Consider the following 18,519-nt stretch of genomic DNA (forward strand, 5'->3'; position numbering starts at 1 on the left):
CAAAGGGCCTGACTATGTATGAAAATGCTGTACAATGCTTTGCGGGAGCAGAGCTCCGCAGAAGCAGCTGCTTTGCCTCCTAAGTCCCACTCCTGCTTTGGGAATCCAAGTGCCTCGTTCCAGCAGATCATTAGCTTCTGTTGTGCCATTTGAAATATGCACTTAAACCATGAAAATGAAAGTGTCTCATCGCCACTGGACTGCAGGTGAAGCTAAGGCAGCCTAGTATCTGCTAGCAATGCCTCTGAATTCAGTTTCAATTAGAGATCTCTGCAGGGACCAAATGCTATTTGTACCTGCAGATGCACATCAGGGGTTTGAGTAGTCATCAGAGAATAAAAAGTGATGGAGTTTTGCTCTTCCTAAGACATCAGTACATTATTGCTTCCTAGACATATGTTATACTTTCATTTGTTTTTTTAATCAAAGAAAGAAACCTAATTTTCCTAATAGTGGTGTTAATCATCCTCAATATGTTAATGCATTATAGTTATCATTTTTCTTTTTATCAGGTTTTAAAAATCCTTTTGCTTCATTAAAAATCTTTTTAAATAATTACAGAAATTGGAAACCATTTTTTCTTATATGAAGTTCATTGGAAACTGTCACTGGAAAAAACCTTAAGATAAACCCAAGAAGAATAATATATTAGGTATTTTAGGTGCTAGGCAGGCAAGTATCTACAAGCATGTTCATTGTCATTATTGGAAGTATTTCTGTTGTCTTCAATCAAACTAGTCTGAACTTAAAAGTGCATACAGGTTTTCAGCATCAAAGACTCAGAAGTAAGACATGAACAATTCGCTTTTTAGACTCTCAAAAAAAAAAAAATATTGCAGTTTCAGTTAGCCATGGTTTTAGATGTAAAATACATCACCAGGTTTTAGTTGCAAGCTGGTGTTCACCTTTGTCCTGAATGTGGCCTCCATAAATCTCAAATTAAGAGTTATGAATTTTATCTTTTGTTCTCTCTTCCTGTGAAAGTTCTTTACATTATTATTTAGAAGCACAGCATACCAGCAACAAAACAACTCAACAAGCCACAGTGGATCATGGTTACTAAGAATGCAATTTTTAAGCACATTCTGCACGTGTGAAACTAGCTTTGTGGGGTTCTTTTAAAGGCTGAAACGAGAAGCTTGCAAATGCAAAGCATTTAATCACTCATGTAGAAGGATCAAATTTAACCCAATGCAAGAGGAATCACTGGCAGCGAAGCTGTTTTTATGACCAGCAATAGATCTCAATTACTGTCACTCTGGGAAAAGTGGGGGGAGGGTGGGAAATAAGAAAGTCCACATCAACCAGCAGTTTCATACAAAGGACAAACCAAGTATAAACCAGCATTATCCACTCAATCCTTGTATCGGATCCTTGATTATCAACCTTTAGGGCAGACACACATATCCATTTAAGCCTGTATTTGTCCAGTCACACAAATCATTCTTTAGGCAAATATTTCCCACAGTCCTTACCATCACTTGATGTCCACAGAGAGGGTAAAAAACCCCAGAAATATATAACAACAGTGCCTGCACTGGGCAAGGGAAAGCACTGGTTTTACAACAGTGATTTGTTACTGTTAATTCACTTTGACATATAACAGGATGGGAGATTGTGCGGCTAAAGTAAATAAGCAGTTATATATGCCTCCTCTGCTTTGGTTTTCTGCTCCACTACAGCCAGAGAACCCACATCTGATGACCTTGAGGGCACAGATAAATATCAGCCCAATGTAGGCAAAACTCTAAATAAAAAGCCAATTGTATGGAAAAATAATGAGCTATTTCAGGAAGGTGATTACTCAGTATCATAATTTATGAATTGATATCTTCATATTTCAATGTGGACGGCTTGAATTTGACAAATTAGGGCCATTTTAGAATCTGGAAAAAAAAAAAATACAACTGCCTGAATATGAACGTTTAAATAGATCCAAGTGAGCTAAAGACCAAGCTTTTCAGAGAAACTTGTGAAGCAGGGAAAATAGGAAGGTTTTGGTTTTACTAGTCTTCAGGAAAATCAGTGATGTAGGACCCAGTCCTATAATCTGATTCATGCCAGAACCACTCCTGAGTCTGTCTGGAGAGATTGTACTAACATACATGACAGATATAACCTTTGTTTATTCATATATTTGACAAAAGCTATCTTCCCACATGTCTAAAAACAGATTGTACACACTCTGAATGCTCTCTTTCATGAGCTAAGTTACACTGTCCTCAATATGTTATTGTACTGTGTGCCATGAAAACTAACACTGTATTAAGTAAGACTGATATTTTATTAAAACTGTTCTTTTTCAAAGCAGTTCCACTCCCTCCTCTCCCCTCCTCCCCAGAAAAATGTGCTTTCTGGCTTTAAATTGCATACAAATATCATTGTGCCATGTACCCACAAAATTAATTTAAAAACATCATAAGCGTGCATACATTATATTCCTTAAAATCATTAATCAAAATAAAAACCATCTACTAAATCAAGATTAGGCTGACTTGCGCTTGGAAGTCAATAACGCAGCATTCTTTCAAACCCCTAGTCTTAATTTAATTTCAGCAAACCACAGCAGTGGGTAACTGCTGGAAATACACTGGAGTTCCTTTATCATTAATTACTGCTCTTTGTAGTATCATAAATTCAGCTTAATATCCAGTGTTACTATAGATCAAACAGTACTTTTTATACTCTTCATTATGTATATGCAACCTGGGTTTCTAGACTCATTTTCTTTCTCACTCAGAACTTTCTCACAGGTGCAACTCCCACTTTCTTTTTTACTTGCCCAGAAATTTCTGTGGCTGTGAGTCGGCTTGAAGATGCAGGTCTGACTAGGCTTAGGCTCCAAGGTGGTGAGGAGACCCATTCACTTACTTTGTGTGTATTGCATTTGACACCTTTGCAGAAGGCAGACTTTACTGCACTACAGTAAGGTGAGCTGAATAACTTTGCTGTAACCTATTTTGTTATTGTTACCACTTGTGAAGAGAAGGAATTTAATATGTTTAGTGCTGGGGTAATGTGTTGATAGACATAGCCTCTCATCTCAAGACCAACAGTGTACTTTGAGAACTGTGTGGACTGAAAGAATACCCAAATTTTCACATCAGTTTTCCACAGTAAGTTATCTTCAAGCTTTTCAATCAAATTGGAAGACTACAGCATCACCAAACTCTTGCAAAGTTTAGGAAGATGGTCACAATATTTTGGAATATTTAAATTGCTCTGAACTGCCCCATTGAGTGATACCACAGTGCAACATGAAACTAGAGGAAAAGCTGCACTCAGACTGGGTGAAGAAGATGTTAAGAGTGAGCTTCTCTTTGGAGATATGCAAGGAAGCTCTTCGCTATGTGAAGAGGAAGTTTCGGAAGGAAACTGACTTTGGAGAATGCTTTAATATTATGGCTCCAATTGCCTGTACTGGACTTCATAGGCTGTAACTATCAGACCTTGTCAGACAAAAGGAATGGTTACCAGTCAGGTCAGAAGCTTGGTCACAAATCCGCTACTGAGATTTTTGCCTCAGTTCCACTGTTTTGTATATCTGGTACAATCCCTAACAGAAAAAGTGAAGGAACAATAAATAATCTTGGTGTGAACTCTGGCTCTAAAATGAAGTGCCCATGGCAGCATAAGTAACACATAGATACTTTCACTATTATTTAAGTTGAAAAATTCGCTAACAGTGTCATCTGATACAGAATCTTATACTAATCAGTCATTCTGTAGCAGAAATTTCTGCATGATTTAGAAAATGGAAGAAATCACAAGAAAATATAATTTCATGTTGCTGCCACTGTAAGAATGGGAATAGGCATCTCCTTACAAACCATTAATTTCATCTTCCTTGGTAAGACTTTATCTCTAAGTCAGGAAACAGCATTGGTATTGCACAAATGACTTCCTCCGTGTAGCAATCATAGATGAGGTTGAGGGAAATCACACACTATTTCTTGTAAAATAAGGGTGAAACAGGAGCACTTAGCTGAGCCAGGGTGGCACAAAGTCGCTCTACGGTCTGACAAGAGCCCCATAAAGGCTTGGGACAATGCTGCTAGGGACAGGTTCGTTGTCCACTAAAGCACCCTGAAAGAAGAGTTCACATACATGAATCCTTTGAATAGATCCCAGGATAGAGCTGGTCTAGTCACAGTTATGCTCTAGGCTCAGGAGAAGTATAAATCCTGATTAATTGTGAGAGTGTCCAAAGCACAGCTGGCTGTTCGAATTACATAGGACATGCTATTAAGACTTACACAGCTAAACTTTGACCTACTTTATATACCAGGCTATGTATGTGCACAATTGTGTATTTGATGTTTCATTTTTTCTGCTAATTTTTTTTTTCTTCTGTTTTTTATTGTTTGGGTTTTGTTTCTTTTTTTTTTTTTTTTTTTTTGGTGGGTGAGTGGGGTGCGGTGTTTTCTTGTTTTTTTTTAACATTAATTTCTGCAGTTAGCACTTGGGAGACAGGCGAGACTGCAGTATTAGCAGTTTGCATTTATGTAGATTTCATCAGAAAAAAACAAAGGTGAATACAAACAGGAGGCAGAAACCAGCCAAATTAAGCTCTCAGCTGCACTGAAATAAGTCCAGTTTCCTCATTTTGTTTCAGCGTTTTATGCTTTTTTGCAAAAGAACAGACAGTTTTAATCTTCTTAGACTCATCAAGCAGTAAAATACAGTAGGAAAAGATTACCTCTATCTTTAAAATTATCTTTAATTGCCTGAATTCTTTTCTGAAAGGGAAATGGTACTATTAAAAATGAGATACTTAGTGAGGCCACATCTTAGAGCCTAATGTAAAAACAAGTTGTGTAACAATCCTCAGTCATGAAGCTAAGCCTCACAACAACTGCTCTGGAGTTCACTGGGCCCTGCCATTCCTTTTATAGATAAATAATGTGAAGTTCACTCACATCAGTTCTGTGCAGCTCACAGGGAGCTACGTGTTGATTATCTGAAACCAGCTTCTCCAGCACATAATCAGATCACAACATGTAATAAGAAGTACTGCATTCCAGGTAATACAGCATGATCTACTTAAGTGTGTAAGTCCCTCACAAAAGTAGGTGAAGGTTGTTTAAAAAACATAGTAACTGTTAAAGCAATTAGACCCAGAAAATGAAGACCTCTAACAAAAGGTGAGATTACTGTTGTAATCAAACAGCTCAACAGCAGGGTATTAATGCTTCAGCCCCACCCTCAGGCAGAAATTACTCAGTCATCAAAACTTCCACAAAATGAGGGTGAAGGGATAAAACACTCCACTATCTGTAACTTACTGAAGTTATGCATAGAGAAGGAAGGAAAGCTCCATATCCCATATCCAACAGATCTGCTTAGAAAGGTAACTTTAACCCATAAAAGCTCTCCCTATGCAGTGTAAAACCATCCTTCTAGTACTAAGTGGAGTGGAATGATCTCTATATCCACGTGCTTGTTTTCAAGTAATGTGCAAAGGAGCAGTCTGACAGGAAACTTCTTACATCCTCTCCTATTTACTGCTGCACCAGCAGGGAAAGTGAGCCGTACACTGACATGATGATCCAATGGAAATAATTATACAAGATACTACAGAATGAAGACAAAGACCACAGTGGTGCTCTGCCTTTTCTTTCATTTCTGAGGAGGAATAGAACAAAGAATTTCTTACAAAGAATCCTGACATTATTTAGTGTTAATTACCTGTCTACTGATTTCTTTTCTAAAGTGAACATACTGGTAATGGAGCAACAATGAACCTAACAGTCCGCAGTCCTGTATTCATATCTAGAAAAAACATTACATGTTCCCACACCCTATCATTTTTTAGCTAAATATTACCCAGGAAAAGAAATCATTTCCCGTTAACAAAATGCTTTCATATTAAACAGCAAGCTAACCCCTCATTAATCAAGTGTATGTTCTTGCTCAATATGTTCTCAATAAAACCACAGGTAATGGACTATAGTTAATGAACTCCTGTCTATCTGCAGTGCTGATGCTAAAAGCCTGAGCAATCCTGGATTTCTACCTTTCTACCACCTCCAGTGCTATTCATCTGTCTGAAGGAACTTCAAGTCTCTCGTACTCCTCTTCAAAGGCCTTAGCTGTTTAGTCTTCTACTCACCTACTTTCGTCTTAACATACTAATCTTCCCACTCCTCCAACAGACACCCCTCTGTCCTCTTTAATTCTATTTACCCTAAGGTGGGAATATATTCAGAATTTGTAAAGCCACAAAGTATCTTTCACTCCAAATTCTGAGTCAGACCTGCCCTAACGTGAGAACTCTACCAAATACAGCCCTACTACAGATTTATCTATGCAGATACAAAGAACTGTAACTCCTGTAGTCTACAGAATTATTTTAATTGTAAAACCAGTTGTTTGGGGTTTGTTTGGCTGCTGTTGTTTTGCTGGGTTGTCATGCCCATGCTCCTTCCCCCTTCCCCCCCCCCAGAAAAAAAAAAAAAAAAGAGAGAAATAGACTAAGTGCAATTGTCACCTAAGTTTGGATGTCTAAGACTACTGGGTAAAGAGTTCATGAGAGTCTGCTGTGTCACATAGGTGGCAAAGGTCCAATTTCTAAAATTTGTTTCTTCTGAAACTAAACATAAGCTGCAGCAACATAGTGTTAAATTCTTCATCCTAACTCACTCACTTTTAACAAACAGCTCAGTTTGTAACAAAGGTATACAGTGCACTCCTATGCTTGCAAATTGGGTATCTGCAAAACAGGTAACATCATTTCATCTCTCTTGATAAATATAGAAGTACCGATTAGCTAAAACGCATTACACAACAACAACTCAGGGCACAGTAACAACACCCTATAAAGCATAACTGATTTACTTAAAGGTAAGATTAATCAGAAATCACACTGAATTTAAGTAAAACTGGCAGGGCTTCATTTTAGAAGATGAGAAGAACACTTGACATGCCCGTTATCATTTTGTTAAAACATAGATCCACAAATGCCAATTAGATGTCTACCTCCTAATGAGGAACCTAGCCTGCAAAAAAGTCAGGAGAAACAACCCTTGCAATCAAGGCAAGTTAAGAGCCCAGGTGGAGGGTAGTTTTTGAAAGGACACAGAGCTGTGCGAACCTATGACTAAGTAGTTAAAATAGGCCTCAAAAATTCTGGGTGTTTTCTCCAAAAAGATGTAGACACAGCTGCAAATTTAACAGGAGACTTATTTTGTTATCTCTAATTTCAAACATGTCTAGGGAACAGTACTTCAATCCTTTGTTGCAAAAGAAAATGCACCAGGGATGATCAGTGCTGTGTACTCACCATAATCCTGCAAAATCAAGAGCAAAAATAAGTGCATGAGAAAACGGCAAAATGCATTTACCAATGTATTTATTCAATGCCAAGTTCTGAAACATCTATTCCTTATTTCTGCTCCCTTACATATACAAATTTGGTATTAACTTGACAGGATTTCTCACTTGAATGCTTATGATCGATCTACAACATATTTGCCTTCTAATTTACCGGAACTGACTTTTTATCTGGGGTGGATTTAACTAAACCTGTTTCCATATGTTTTGAGCTCTAAGCTCGAGACCGTAGGATTTGGAACCGTACAATGTTTTTCGATTGCGCAGGTTGGCATAAATCCCATGTGTGGTGTATATACACATAATACCTTCACGGTGCTTCAGCAGGACATCTCCTATGAGTAAAGCAAGCAGCATGTAGTAATAGGCTGTTTTCCAACATTATAACTACAGTCTGCACTCAAGAGGTGAAGGATATGTCACTGGTTTGTCCCCAATAGGTCACAGCAGCTTTTTGCCAAATCCTACTCACGTTATGAGAGTTACTGTCTCACAGTGGCCTCAAACAAAAGAAGAGACTATTTTTCCACCTTTTCAGCAAGGACACAACTTGTTCCTAAGAAATGCAGACTGAGACAAATCTCACCCACAGCATGCAACATGCACACCAAACTCCTGTCTCACACCATGCAGCAGCAAGCCTGCATGTCACAGTCACAACACTGCAGTGTGGTCGGTCTCTCATCCTCCAACACCTCTCACGAGGCTCTGGATTACAGAGCTAGGAAGAGGTTTCCACAGTGTCCTGTGGTTGGAGGTATCCTACATACCAAAGATCCACCTTACCCATTCCTCCTTCTGAGAAAGGAGCTATCTCTATTTCCCAGTCACGTAGGTCTCAACTCAGGAAAACAGAAATTTGAGAGGTCTGACTGTAGGATTAGATAAAGTTCACAGTGACTCAAGGGTGAAATCCTAGCCCTAGTGACATCAACAGAAAAACTCTCACTGACACGAGGGAAAAGATTTCAGCCCATATCCCAAATGTGAGTGTTTTTTAAGCTGATGAAATTCAGGCTCTGATTCTGTAGAAGATATTTATACACCTTTCACTTCACATATTGTACAGTTCAAACTCAATGGAACCAGTAACATCAAGTAAAGTGACGCTTGTCAGTACATTTTAGTGAGATCCAATCTCTAATTGTAAATACAAGCTTAAGATCTTACACTGTAGTGAAAAGTTTCAAACAGCACAAAAGCAACTCCAGTGCTGCTTGCTCTGGTGTTTTTTTTCTTTTTACTTACTTTTGTCTGATCGTCAGCTTTAAATACATAGCAGATACTTTGATGACTTGCTGCTCCATCCTTTATCAGACAAGCAAAGTAGCTTGGATCATGGCTGTTGTGTATCAGTTTGTGGACATGCTGTGGCTTGTATTCAAACAAATCTGAATAATTCAAAGGGTCCCACTGCTGGATTTTCCCAGTGTCTGGTTCACATCGCAAACTCTCTGGTGAAACATACAGTCGGATTTGGCTGACACTAGGTTCTTCTTTGGAAGCCTTTGCACTGAGCATCCGGATCTCTGCCACAATCCAAGGCAGCATTGACATGGTGGTTAGGGAATGCACTGGCAGAGAACCAACAAGCTGGAGTCTGAAACTTGCTGAGAAATCATTTGATATGTGGTGCTTCTTTACTTTGAATGTAATTGGCTCCATTTTACAGTCCTTTACGGAACCTGGACTAATTCATCAATATTTCAGTTCCATGGAATGACTTCTGTATGGTTCTTTGATTAAGGAACAGAAGATTTCTGTAAGGAAAAGAAATAGTTATGTAGGTGGTGGAACCCTATTACAAATGAACTGGTAGTAACACAAATATTTGATAACATCAGAAGAGACATACTGATCCTCTACCATGACCTATTCAGCACATTTCCCCTACATTGGACCTTATCATTTCAGATCCAACAAACATAACAGTAATAAATTCATTGCTTAAAAAAAAAAGTCAGTCCTAATTTAAAAGTTGCTTTACAACTCTTGCTAAACCACCTAGTAAGTAACCAGACTCAAAACCACACATTCTTTCTAACCTGTGTCTGTCTCATGGCAGAGGTACATGGATCACACTGGCCTGTTTCAATCCTATTATCACAGAAAAAACTCAGCTGAGCTTTTCTGACCTTCAGGACAGTTGAAGTCAGTGCTTGCTAAGACACATTCACATTTGGGGAGGGAGGAAGGTCATCTTCCTTGTTCATAGGTAGACAATTTTGACTTTGGCTACTAACATGGGGTTGTTTCCTTGGGTACTTTGCCAAGTGATCATGGGCTGTTACCAAACAGACTTTTTCATTAAATAACACCCCAGAAATCTTCATCTGGAAAAGCTAGTAGCAGTCAACTGACTGACTGCTGATAAAGCTACCAGATAGCAGAGATAAGCAACAATCTTTACAGCATCTCACTAAAAAAACATGATGATTCACAACTCATGATTACATTTTGAGGCCTGTCAGCCAGCCAGGAATACTTAATGTGTGTCACATTGATGTTGTATCATTTTCATTTCATAAAATACCAAATGGAACCAAGTTACATACAACCCTGTTATACCCAACATATAGTACCACCACTGCTGTTACTACATATTAGTTGGTTTAGTAACAAAATCCAATAACTGCATTTATCTGTCAATTTCATTTTGCAAAATATAGTCTATGAAAATGTAGATTGGCATGTGTTTTAAGTCCTCATTAATTGAACCTGGCTTTCAGCTGTTACATTATTTTTGTGTGAGACTGATGAGAAGCTGACAGGCCTGTAATTGCCTGTGTTTAAATTCCATGACACTAGTTTACCCTCGGCCTTCTGAGAATTTCCCATGAAAAGACCTATTAAAAACAACATGAGCAGTCTGAAGAACTCCTTATGAAACACTTTCAATTATATTTGAACAAGTATTTAATAAATGGCATCTGTTTACTGTGGCAACAATATTTCGTGTCTTCATCTACAAGCATGATCAAAAATAGCAGTATTTTTCTCGTGAGTTTTCATCAAACTGTGTCCTTTATTTGTCCTTATAAAATATTTTCAAGCTGAGTTTTTAACAGTGTTTCACCTTGTTGAAAATGAAAGGAAATTTAAGATGGAAATTCATTTTGAACTAAACAAGGTTTTAAAATACAACCAATTTACAAATGTCCACATGGGGGAAAGTGTTTCTATAGTAAATGGCAAACTGTAAAAGCAAGAGAACTGCAGAAACCCTGGGGTTGGGTACATTTACTGGTTTGGAACTTCTGCATCTTTTGACAAATGAACTCTGTGGCAACATTACCACTCCCAAGGATGACAAATTTAGCAAGAGAATACAATAATGCAGGTTTTAAAGACACTATTTGAAGAAATTATTGTAAGTAGCTTTCTAGGTGTGTAGAAAAATTTCTTCAAAAGCCTTTTTATGAACCTGGAGGGGAAGGGGAGAGAGAGATGAGGGAGGTGTGGGGGAAAAAGGCAATGAAAATCCAGAATTTGGATGCCGCGTTTCAATTATACGACAACTCTTTTTCTTTTTTGTTTCACAAGCAAGCAAGAAAATAACCATCTTTAAGATGAATATAAATGCATCAAAGCATATGGGATAGCAGCTTCACAAAGCATTTTTAATACCTGATCAACATAGACTGCTAAACACAATTCTCATTATAGTTTTGCATCTGTCAGGAACCAAAGTGGTCTCTTCTTCTTTGACAAAATATTACAAATTATTTTCTTCTTAACTGTAACAATGAAAAATAGCTCTGCAACTGCAGGGAAGATCATGATCATTCTTAGCTACAATGGTGTGTAGTCCAAAACACAAGGTTTGTAGCTTTTAGTGTTCTCGGTATTTAGTGGCATATACAATAAACTCAGGGTAAGAAAACATAAAAACCCTTCATTCTTAGCTAAAACCAGGAGAAGCGAGCTCCTACATGGGTGATAACCTATTAGCCACGTACCTTTTGTAACCATATTTCTCAGAACTCTTTTGTAAAAAATGCCATTAAATAAAATGCAAGTAAAAATACAACAGTCATCCTGTTTTTTAAATCAACTTTTCAAGGAAGAGAAGTTTCATTTGGATTACCACCATCTACCATGCTCTTTTACTCCAGACCTGCAAGGCACTGCAGCCTCAAATATTAATAAATATCACAATATATTACTTTGCGTGCTGACTCTAAGGACTGACCAGTATGTAAGAAAATTAGTTTGATACTCTGTCATACTTAAACAAACACTGTGCTGCTGGAATGTATTTAACATAAATGCAAAACTTCTTGGCATTCACCTCTCAAACAAAATAAACACCTTACAAAGTCAACAGCATAAATACTCCTATGTCTGTATGTATTATTTCTAAAGAAAAGCAGTTCATACTAAATCAAAGCAACTAACTAGAAGTCAGAATGCTAGTGTTTTATTTTCTTTCCCAACATTAAGAGAGGCTAAAAGTGCAGTTTCTCAGGGCACTAATTTAGCAGTATCAAAAGGTCTCATTATCTAACCCATATCGTTCTGTACGCTACTGTTCTGCATGTTTCTTCTCCCTTCTCCAGCCATTCTTTCCTTGTTTACTCCTCCTGTCATCCTTATCCTAATTTACATGCAAAGGCCATCAGAGATTACACCAATTTCATGCTGCCAGAGTTAATGTCCTTTAAGTTTACACCAAGGACTAGGTTTTACTTCCAGACCATGAAGTATTTATGTACATGACTAATATAGACCTAAAAATAGTTCTGTACATCTTAACAGGCCTATTCCCAGCCATAAAATTAAGCACACATTATGACTGAAGAGTGTCTGTGCTCTGACCCGTTCACGTCTCCCCCAACTCCACCACTTGGAATTTTGGCACCTTCGCCCATGTCTGGTTGCCACCACTCAGTTCATCCTCTTTAAAACTTGGCTGCAGGTGCTGTACCTGTTTACTACCCATATTAGTACAGTAGGCTTCCAAGTGTCTCACTGATTAATTCACAGCTTCTTTAAAGCAAATGCTTATTTTGCCTTTAATCCAAGAGAGAATAGAAAAAGAATAAAAATAAAGCCACCCACTTGTTTATTTCCACCTAAACTTTGATCTTCTGTTGACAACTTTAATTGCCATTCAGCTCAGTTATTCTGGGCTGGGAGAAGATTGCCAGACTTGGCTTTGCACACAGGCTGAATGACTTCCGTTGTTCTCCCAGTTCTCACAGACTAACTGGGACAGCTCCTCTTTCTCCCTTCCATCAGCATCTTCTGAGGGATGTGAGGTCGGCTGATGCCAACCTTACGAAGTTTAACCATGACAAGTGTAAGGTCCTACACCTGGGTCAGATCAATTCCAGGCACAGATACAGGTTGGGCAGAGAAGAGATTCAGAGCAGCCCTGCAGAGAAGGACTTGGGGGTGTTGGTCGATGGGAAAATGAACATGAGCAGGCAATGTGTGCTCACAGCCCAGAAAGCCAACCGTCCTGGGCTGCATCAAAAGGAGCGTGACCAGCAGGTCAAAGGAGGTGATCCTGCCCGTCTACTCTGCTCCTGTGAGACCTCACTTGGAGTATTGAATACAGTTCTGGTGTTCTCAACATAAAAAGGACATGGAGCTGTTGGAACAAGTCCAGAGAAGGGCCACGAGGATGATCGGGGACTGGAGCACCTCCCATATGAAGATAGGCTGAGAAAGTTGGGGCTGTTCAGCTTGGAGAAGAGAAGGCTGCGTGGGAACCTCATAGCAGCTTTCCAGTATCTGAAGGGGGGCTATAGGGATGCTGGGGAGGGACTCTTCATTAGGGCCTGTAGTGATACAAGAAAAGGGTAACGGGTTAAAACTTAAACAGGGGAAGTTTAGATTGGATATAAGGAAGAAATTCTTTACTGTAAGGTTGGTGAGGCACTGGAATGGGCTGCCCAGGGAAGTTGTGAATGCTCCATCCCTGTCTGTGTTCAAGGCCAGGTCAGACAGAGCCTTGATTGACATGGTTTAGTGTGAGGTGTCCCTGCCCATGGCAGGGGGGTTGGAACTAGATGATCTTAAGGTCCCTTCTAACCCTATTCTATGATTCTATTTCCCTTGCTCTTGCACTCGGAGCTGAGAAGAGCTTGAAGGGCACTCCTCAGCTAACAGCTTTGCTGCTGTCTGAGAAATGCTAATATTCTCCAAACTGTATCTTAATTTTGCCACTGTTTAGCCTGCTTCAATTTATCTATATTTGCTCCATCAGCATAAAAACAGCCAGGCAAACTGTAGCACATGTGATATTTACATAAAGCATGCTAATAAATTTTACCCCACCTTCTATACTAGGAGACACCAGACCGACTCACTAATGTGAAAAATATACATAGGAACATACGTGTGCTCTTTGTCCCCAACTTCTCTTTCACTGTGATTAACCCAGCCACTTCCCATAAACAGGGAGCAGTCTTAGAAAGCACGCAACACTACACTGACAGCCCTGTAGCAAAATCTGATAGTGTTTTTCATCAGGCTCTTCTTCTCCCAAATTAAGTTGTATTCTCATATTTAATGTCACCAGAAACTGAGAGGAATGCCTTCAGAGAGAAGTCAAGGTGATGGCGGGACAGATACAAAAATTAGTACTTCTGCCATTCTGAACCCCAGGTACTTGTCTAAGAAGCTGTGCATCATGCAAGATGGCACTCCTCAAAACTCAGCTTAAGACTATCACAAGGACTGAGGACAAGATACAGGCTCTGGGTGCCATTCAGCTAGATAGGGACAGGTAAGCTTTGAGTTTAGGAAGGAGAATCTTGTGGGGTACAGAGAACAGACTGTGTTATTAACCTGGGAGGGTGGGGCACTGGAAATCAGGTTTTGGCAGCTGGGGAAAAACGATGTAGATTTGGGATAGACTCAAACAAATACAGAAAAAAGGCAAAGAAGGGAGAGAGGTTGATCTAAACCGAAAGAACAGACACAAATTAAAGGAAAAAAAAGTAGAAACTACATCAGTGGTAAAGAGTTACCCTTCTGCTGTTTCTTCTGGACAAAATATAGTACAGATATGCAGCCAAAAGTTCAGACTCATGTTCAGAATGTAGGTAACTACTGAGCTAAGCAATCTTTCACTCTCCTCCAGCTTGTCTCCTGATTTGGTAGCATTCATCTGGAGCTGGAGTGCTGGGATCCACAGGAGAACTGATGAGTTTATAAGATGTGTCAAGCAAGGAAGCAGTCAGAGCTTCCACACTTCAATGATTAAATGAACTTGACCTATGAACTGTTGAACAGAAAGATCCCAGCTTCCTCAGTTTATCTGAGGAAGATGCAGTTCATCTGAGACAACTGTGACTTACTCCCTCAGACTGCTAACATGACAGCAGGTTTTTTCTGTAAGACAGTTTTTATTTCTCTTCTCTAAGAAGCTAAGCAAAACTTCCAACCATATAGCAAGGTCTTGTGAAAAACAGGTAGTCTTAAAAAGCACGAATTTGTTCAGCTCTTCTCTGCACAACTTTAGTGCTGAAACCTGCTCGCAAATGGAACTGGAGGCACTGGTACCAACTGCACCCCACCACTGATTATTTTAGCAGAAATATCATACTACTTAAGGATTATGAGGAGCCCTGGCCTGCAGCCAGAGCTCTGGAATGCAAGCCAGAGCTAAATACCACTTCTCTCTTCTCTCTGACCCTGACAAAGATTTACATTGTCTTCACTCATGCTGACAGACTTCTCTATCCACCTAGCAGGACATATATAAAAAAACACAAATGAGAATATGTATTAGGTATGTCAAGATACGTCACTGCTGAGAAGTGGTCCTTTTATGTTTCCATCAATATGTATGAAATTACTCTCTTATCTACTATCACAACATCATTCATTACACTGTTGTATGGGGCATCTAGTTGTAAGCTTTACGTCTTTTTTTTTTTTTTTTTTGGGGGGGGGGGTGTTTCAAGCAACTTTTTTGGCCTGTTTTCTACAGTTAGATAAGATAGTTTAGATACCATAACACAGGTTGCTCTCCATTTTCAAATAGTTCTTATTTAACTGAAACTGATAGTTGGAATCACGACACAGCCTTCTGTTGCAAGATGTTCTTTTTATCTCATAGCTACTTATTATCTGCTGTTTCCTTCTGGAGCTATGGCTTGCTGTGTGCAAGAGCCGGTGCAAGTCCAGAGAACAATTCACCCCAGAAATTACTTTTAATTTCCTCTTTTTTTTTTCATACACATGCATTAAATGCTGACTTATGACAGATTCTTTTCAATGCCTTCAGCAACTTCAGACACGACCCTGAAAAATGTTTTACCACATACTCTGAGCAAGCCATTTGGCTTTGTGGTAGGAATCACATACAAGTTTATGATCAACTATCAAGTTAAGAAAATAGCTCACTGTTCCCACCCTTGACAACTATGTCCCTAATAGAGTCCACAGAACTTAATATACTTATGACTGAGGTCTTCTGAGTCAGCCTCAGATGGACCTGGACACAATATTGGGCTGTTCTACCATTGCAATGCACTGTAAAAGAAAGCTTGTTAGGTAAACAGCATTCTGAATGCCATACCTTTTTTTTAATTCAATTGCATATCCACAGCCAAATACTTGCATCCAACTTTTCGGTTAATCAAATTATAAAGAAAAAAAAAGTGTTGAGTCACCCACGTACCACTCAATGTGTTTCACATTCCTTCCAGCTTGTCATTTTTCTTACCTGCAGCATTTCTACTTTTCCGTTTTACCTATGACCATCAGCATTTACACGAAACAAGCTGTGACGAATTTCCATTTTGGCATTTACAAGTGTTAAGAGGATAATCACAGTTATTGGCTCCGAGGTATTTGCTGTTAGGGAGACGTATATATTTATTAATTTTTACCCACGATGTTCCATTCAATCTCTGGGCTTAACAGCAGACACAAATTCCACCATCTGCACTCCTAAAGGTTCAGATCCGCTGTATTAGCCTCTCTCCCAAGCACAAACACAGGTTCGAAGCTCCCAGTCTTTTCAAACTGCACTATAAATAACCACACTTGTTTCATACCTCTCGTGAGCACAGTTTGAAGAGATCATTCTCGTGTTAATTTCGTATGCGAATTTAAAGGGCCACCAAAATAGTGCGCCAGCGTGTGAGATTTTAAGGTTAATCTCAACCGTGCTGCTGTAGGAGAGGTTAGTTTCACCCCTACGGAAAGAGTCGCTGTGTTGCTCTGATAAGGAGCAGGTTCTGGGAGGACTTACACTAAGCGACTGTGCATTGATGGCAGATGCAGGCAAGAGTGAGAAAAAGAACTAAAAGCAGACGGTAGCTCATCAGGTGAACGGCACGTTAAATTCAAGCAGGTCTTTCGGTCACTCCGACTAGAGACCTGCTCTCCCAGCTCTCTGTGAGCTGAGAAGCGCGGCACCGGTACCCCAACGTCCCGGCTCCGCTCCCGCCCGCTCCGTCCTGCCCCAGGCAAGTACTGTTCCCAGGCTGCGACTCCACCGGGGGCCCGTTACGAACCATCGGAGAGGAAAGGGGGAAGAGCGTCCGCCCTCGCTATCCCCGCCGCCGGCACGGAGTGGGGCCCCGACCTCCACCCGCCTCGCAGCCGTTTCCTTTCGGCCGGGTCTGCCTCCTTCTGCCACCTCAGGGTCCGGGTACAGAGCCCGGCCCGGCCCGGCCCGGCCCCGCCAGCCCGCAGCCGCCCCTTGGCGGGGTGCCTCACTTCTCGCCTCAACTCCTTCACTTCCTCAAAGCTAAAAGCCGCTCTCCCTCTCCTCACCCCCCCCCCAAACGCGGCTCGGCCCCGCCAGCGCCGCTTCCCCGGGCCGGCCCTCAGCCTGTGTCCCCCACTGCCGCCCCAGCCACATCCCGCCAGGCCTGGAGCTGGAGCTGGGGCTGACCGGCCGCCTCTTACCGCCGCAGGATGTGCTCGCTGCAAGGAAGTGCCTTTGGCGGGCAGCAGCCGCGGGCTGTCAGGCGCCGCCGGCCCACCTCCCGCTGAGGGGCGAGGGGCAGAGAGCCGCCAACGAGCCGGGGGAGGGGAGGCCACACCAGCGCCTCAGCGCACCGGCAGCGCGGGCGGCCCGGCCCGGCCAGGGGGCTGCTCTCCGCCTCCTGTTGCTGTCCGCCCCGGTCGGGACGGGGCCGAACGGGCAGCCCCGCCTCTACCTGCCGGCGGTCCGGGCGGGGGAGGTCGAGCCGCACGACCGGCAGTTGCCAGTAGCCGCCTCCCCGCTCCCGCCCAGCCAGCGCGGGCGAAAATAGCAACAGGCGGCGGGTCCCCCGCCAGGCCGCGTGGAGAGGGACAAGCTCGCGACAGGGGCTGCCGGGGACCGGGGGGTACCCATATCGCGACAGCGGGCAGGTGAGGCCCCTTATCCCGGCCCGTTTCATCCCTCTCAAGGAGCATTTCGGCGACGCGGCCCCGTGTGCCTGTCACAACCTCGGAGCCTGTCAACTCCCACAGAAAACATGTCGTTATCGTCTTGCCTGGTGAGCCCGGGAGGTTGGCTGAAGGTGCGGGCGCGGAAGGTAAGGCGGGAACCGCTCTCAGGGGGAAGTTTCCTCACAAAGCTGGAACTAGCCCCACACCTGGAACCTGAGGTGGTCAAGTCCCACTCGGTCTGGGCCCAGTCTTGCCCATGGAGCAGCCTTCCACAGGCTCAGCTTCTCTGAATCGCCTCACACCTTCCTCCCACCTCTTCCACACATGCATACATATATTTATATAAAATCACTGTAGTTGGCACTAGTTGGTCTATAAGTTGCCAAAGAGTATCTGGAAACCTAATTGAATACTCCCCTGTGAGTGCTCTTTCCAGATGATCAAGGTACCTCACATTCCCATTCTGCAAACCACTTTTACACTCAATTAATTTCAAGTCATCTTGGCAGTAGGACTTCTGATGTACTTACTTTTAAGCCTGTGCATATTTCTAGAATCAGAGCTTTCTCAGGGAAATTTGCTCTGCTGCTGCATGTGTCCTGTTCTGTGAGGGAAACAGTCAAGTAAGCTGTCAAACACAAGCACAATGTTTCCCCAGATTATGAAAAGTCACATTTTGGTATGTAAACACGTCCCTACTTGCAAAGTGTGTGGTGGCTGTATCTACATGGCTTTTGCTTGCTTGTTGATTGTTGATACATGAATTGAAGTGTGAAGCAGCAGTTCCCTCCGAGCACTTGTTCCCAATCTTCACTCAGTTCATGGTTTGCTGCTTCTTCA

General features: G+C 41.5%; 2 protein-coding genes across 14 annotated transcripts in view; both read right to left on the reverse strand.

Annotated features, from left to right (window-relative positions):
- The window catches only part of TBC1D1 (TBC1 domain family member 1), a 92,212-nt gene extending 83,096 nt beyond the window's left edge, over positions 1-9,116 (reverse strand). For 4 of the 7 annotated variants that reach the window (XM_057407605.1, XM_057407607.1, XM_057407606.1 and 1 more), the window contains exon 1: positions 8,581-9,115. In XM_057407605.1, the coding sequence (XP_057263588.1) occupies positions 8,581-8,997 (417 nt within the window). In that variant the 5' untranslated portion in view covers positions 8,998-9,115. Of the gene's footprint in view, positions 1-8,580 lie in introns of all 7 variants that reach the window. The other 3 variants (XM_057407610.1, XM_057407609.1, XM_057407608.1) reach the window with 2 other exon arrangements.
- The window catches only part of CUNH4orf19 (chromosome unknown C4orf19 homolog), a 267,441-nt gene that overhangs the window by 120,768 nt on the left and 128,154 nt on the right, over positions 1-18,519 (reverse strand). The window lies entirely within an intron of this gene.

The sequence above is a fragment of the Pezoporus wallicus genome, unplaced genomic scaffold (genome assembly GCF_028554395.1).
Source record: "Pezoporus wallicus isolate ANWC-B61680 ecotype Strahan unplaced genomic scaffold, APGP_CSIRO_Pwel_v1 contig_2492, whole genome shotgun sequence".
Classification (NCBI taxonomy): domain Eukaryota; kingdom Metazoa; phylum Chordata; class Aves; order Psittaciformes; family Psittacidae; genus Pezoporus; species Pezoporus wallicus.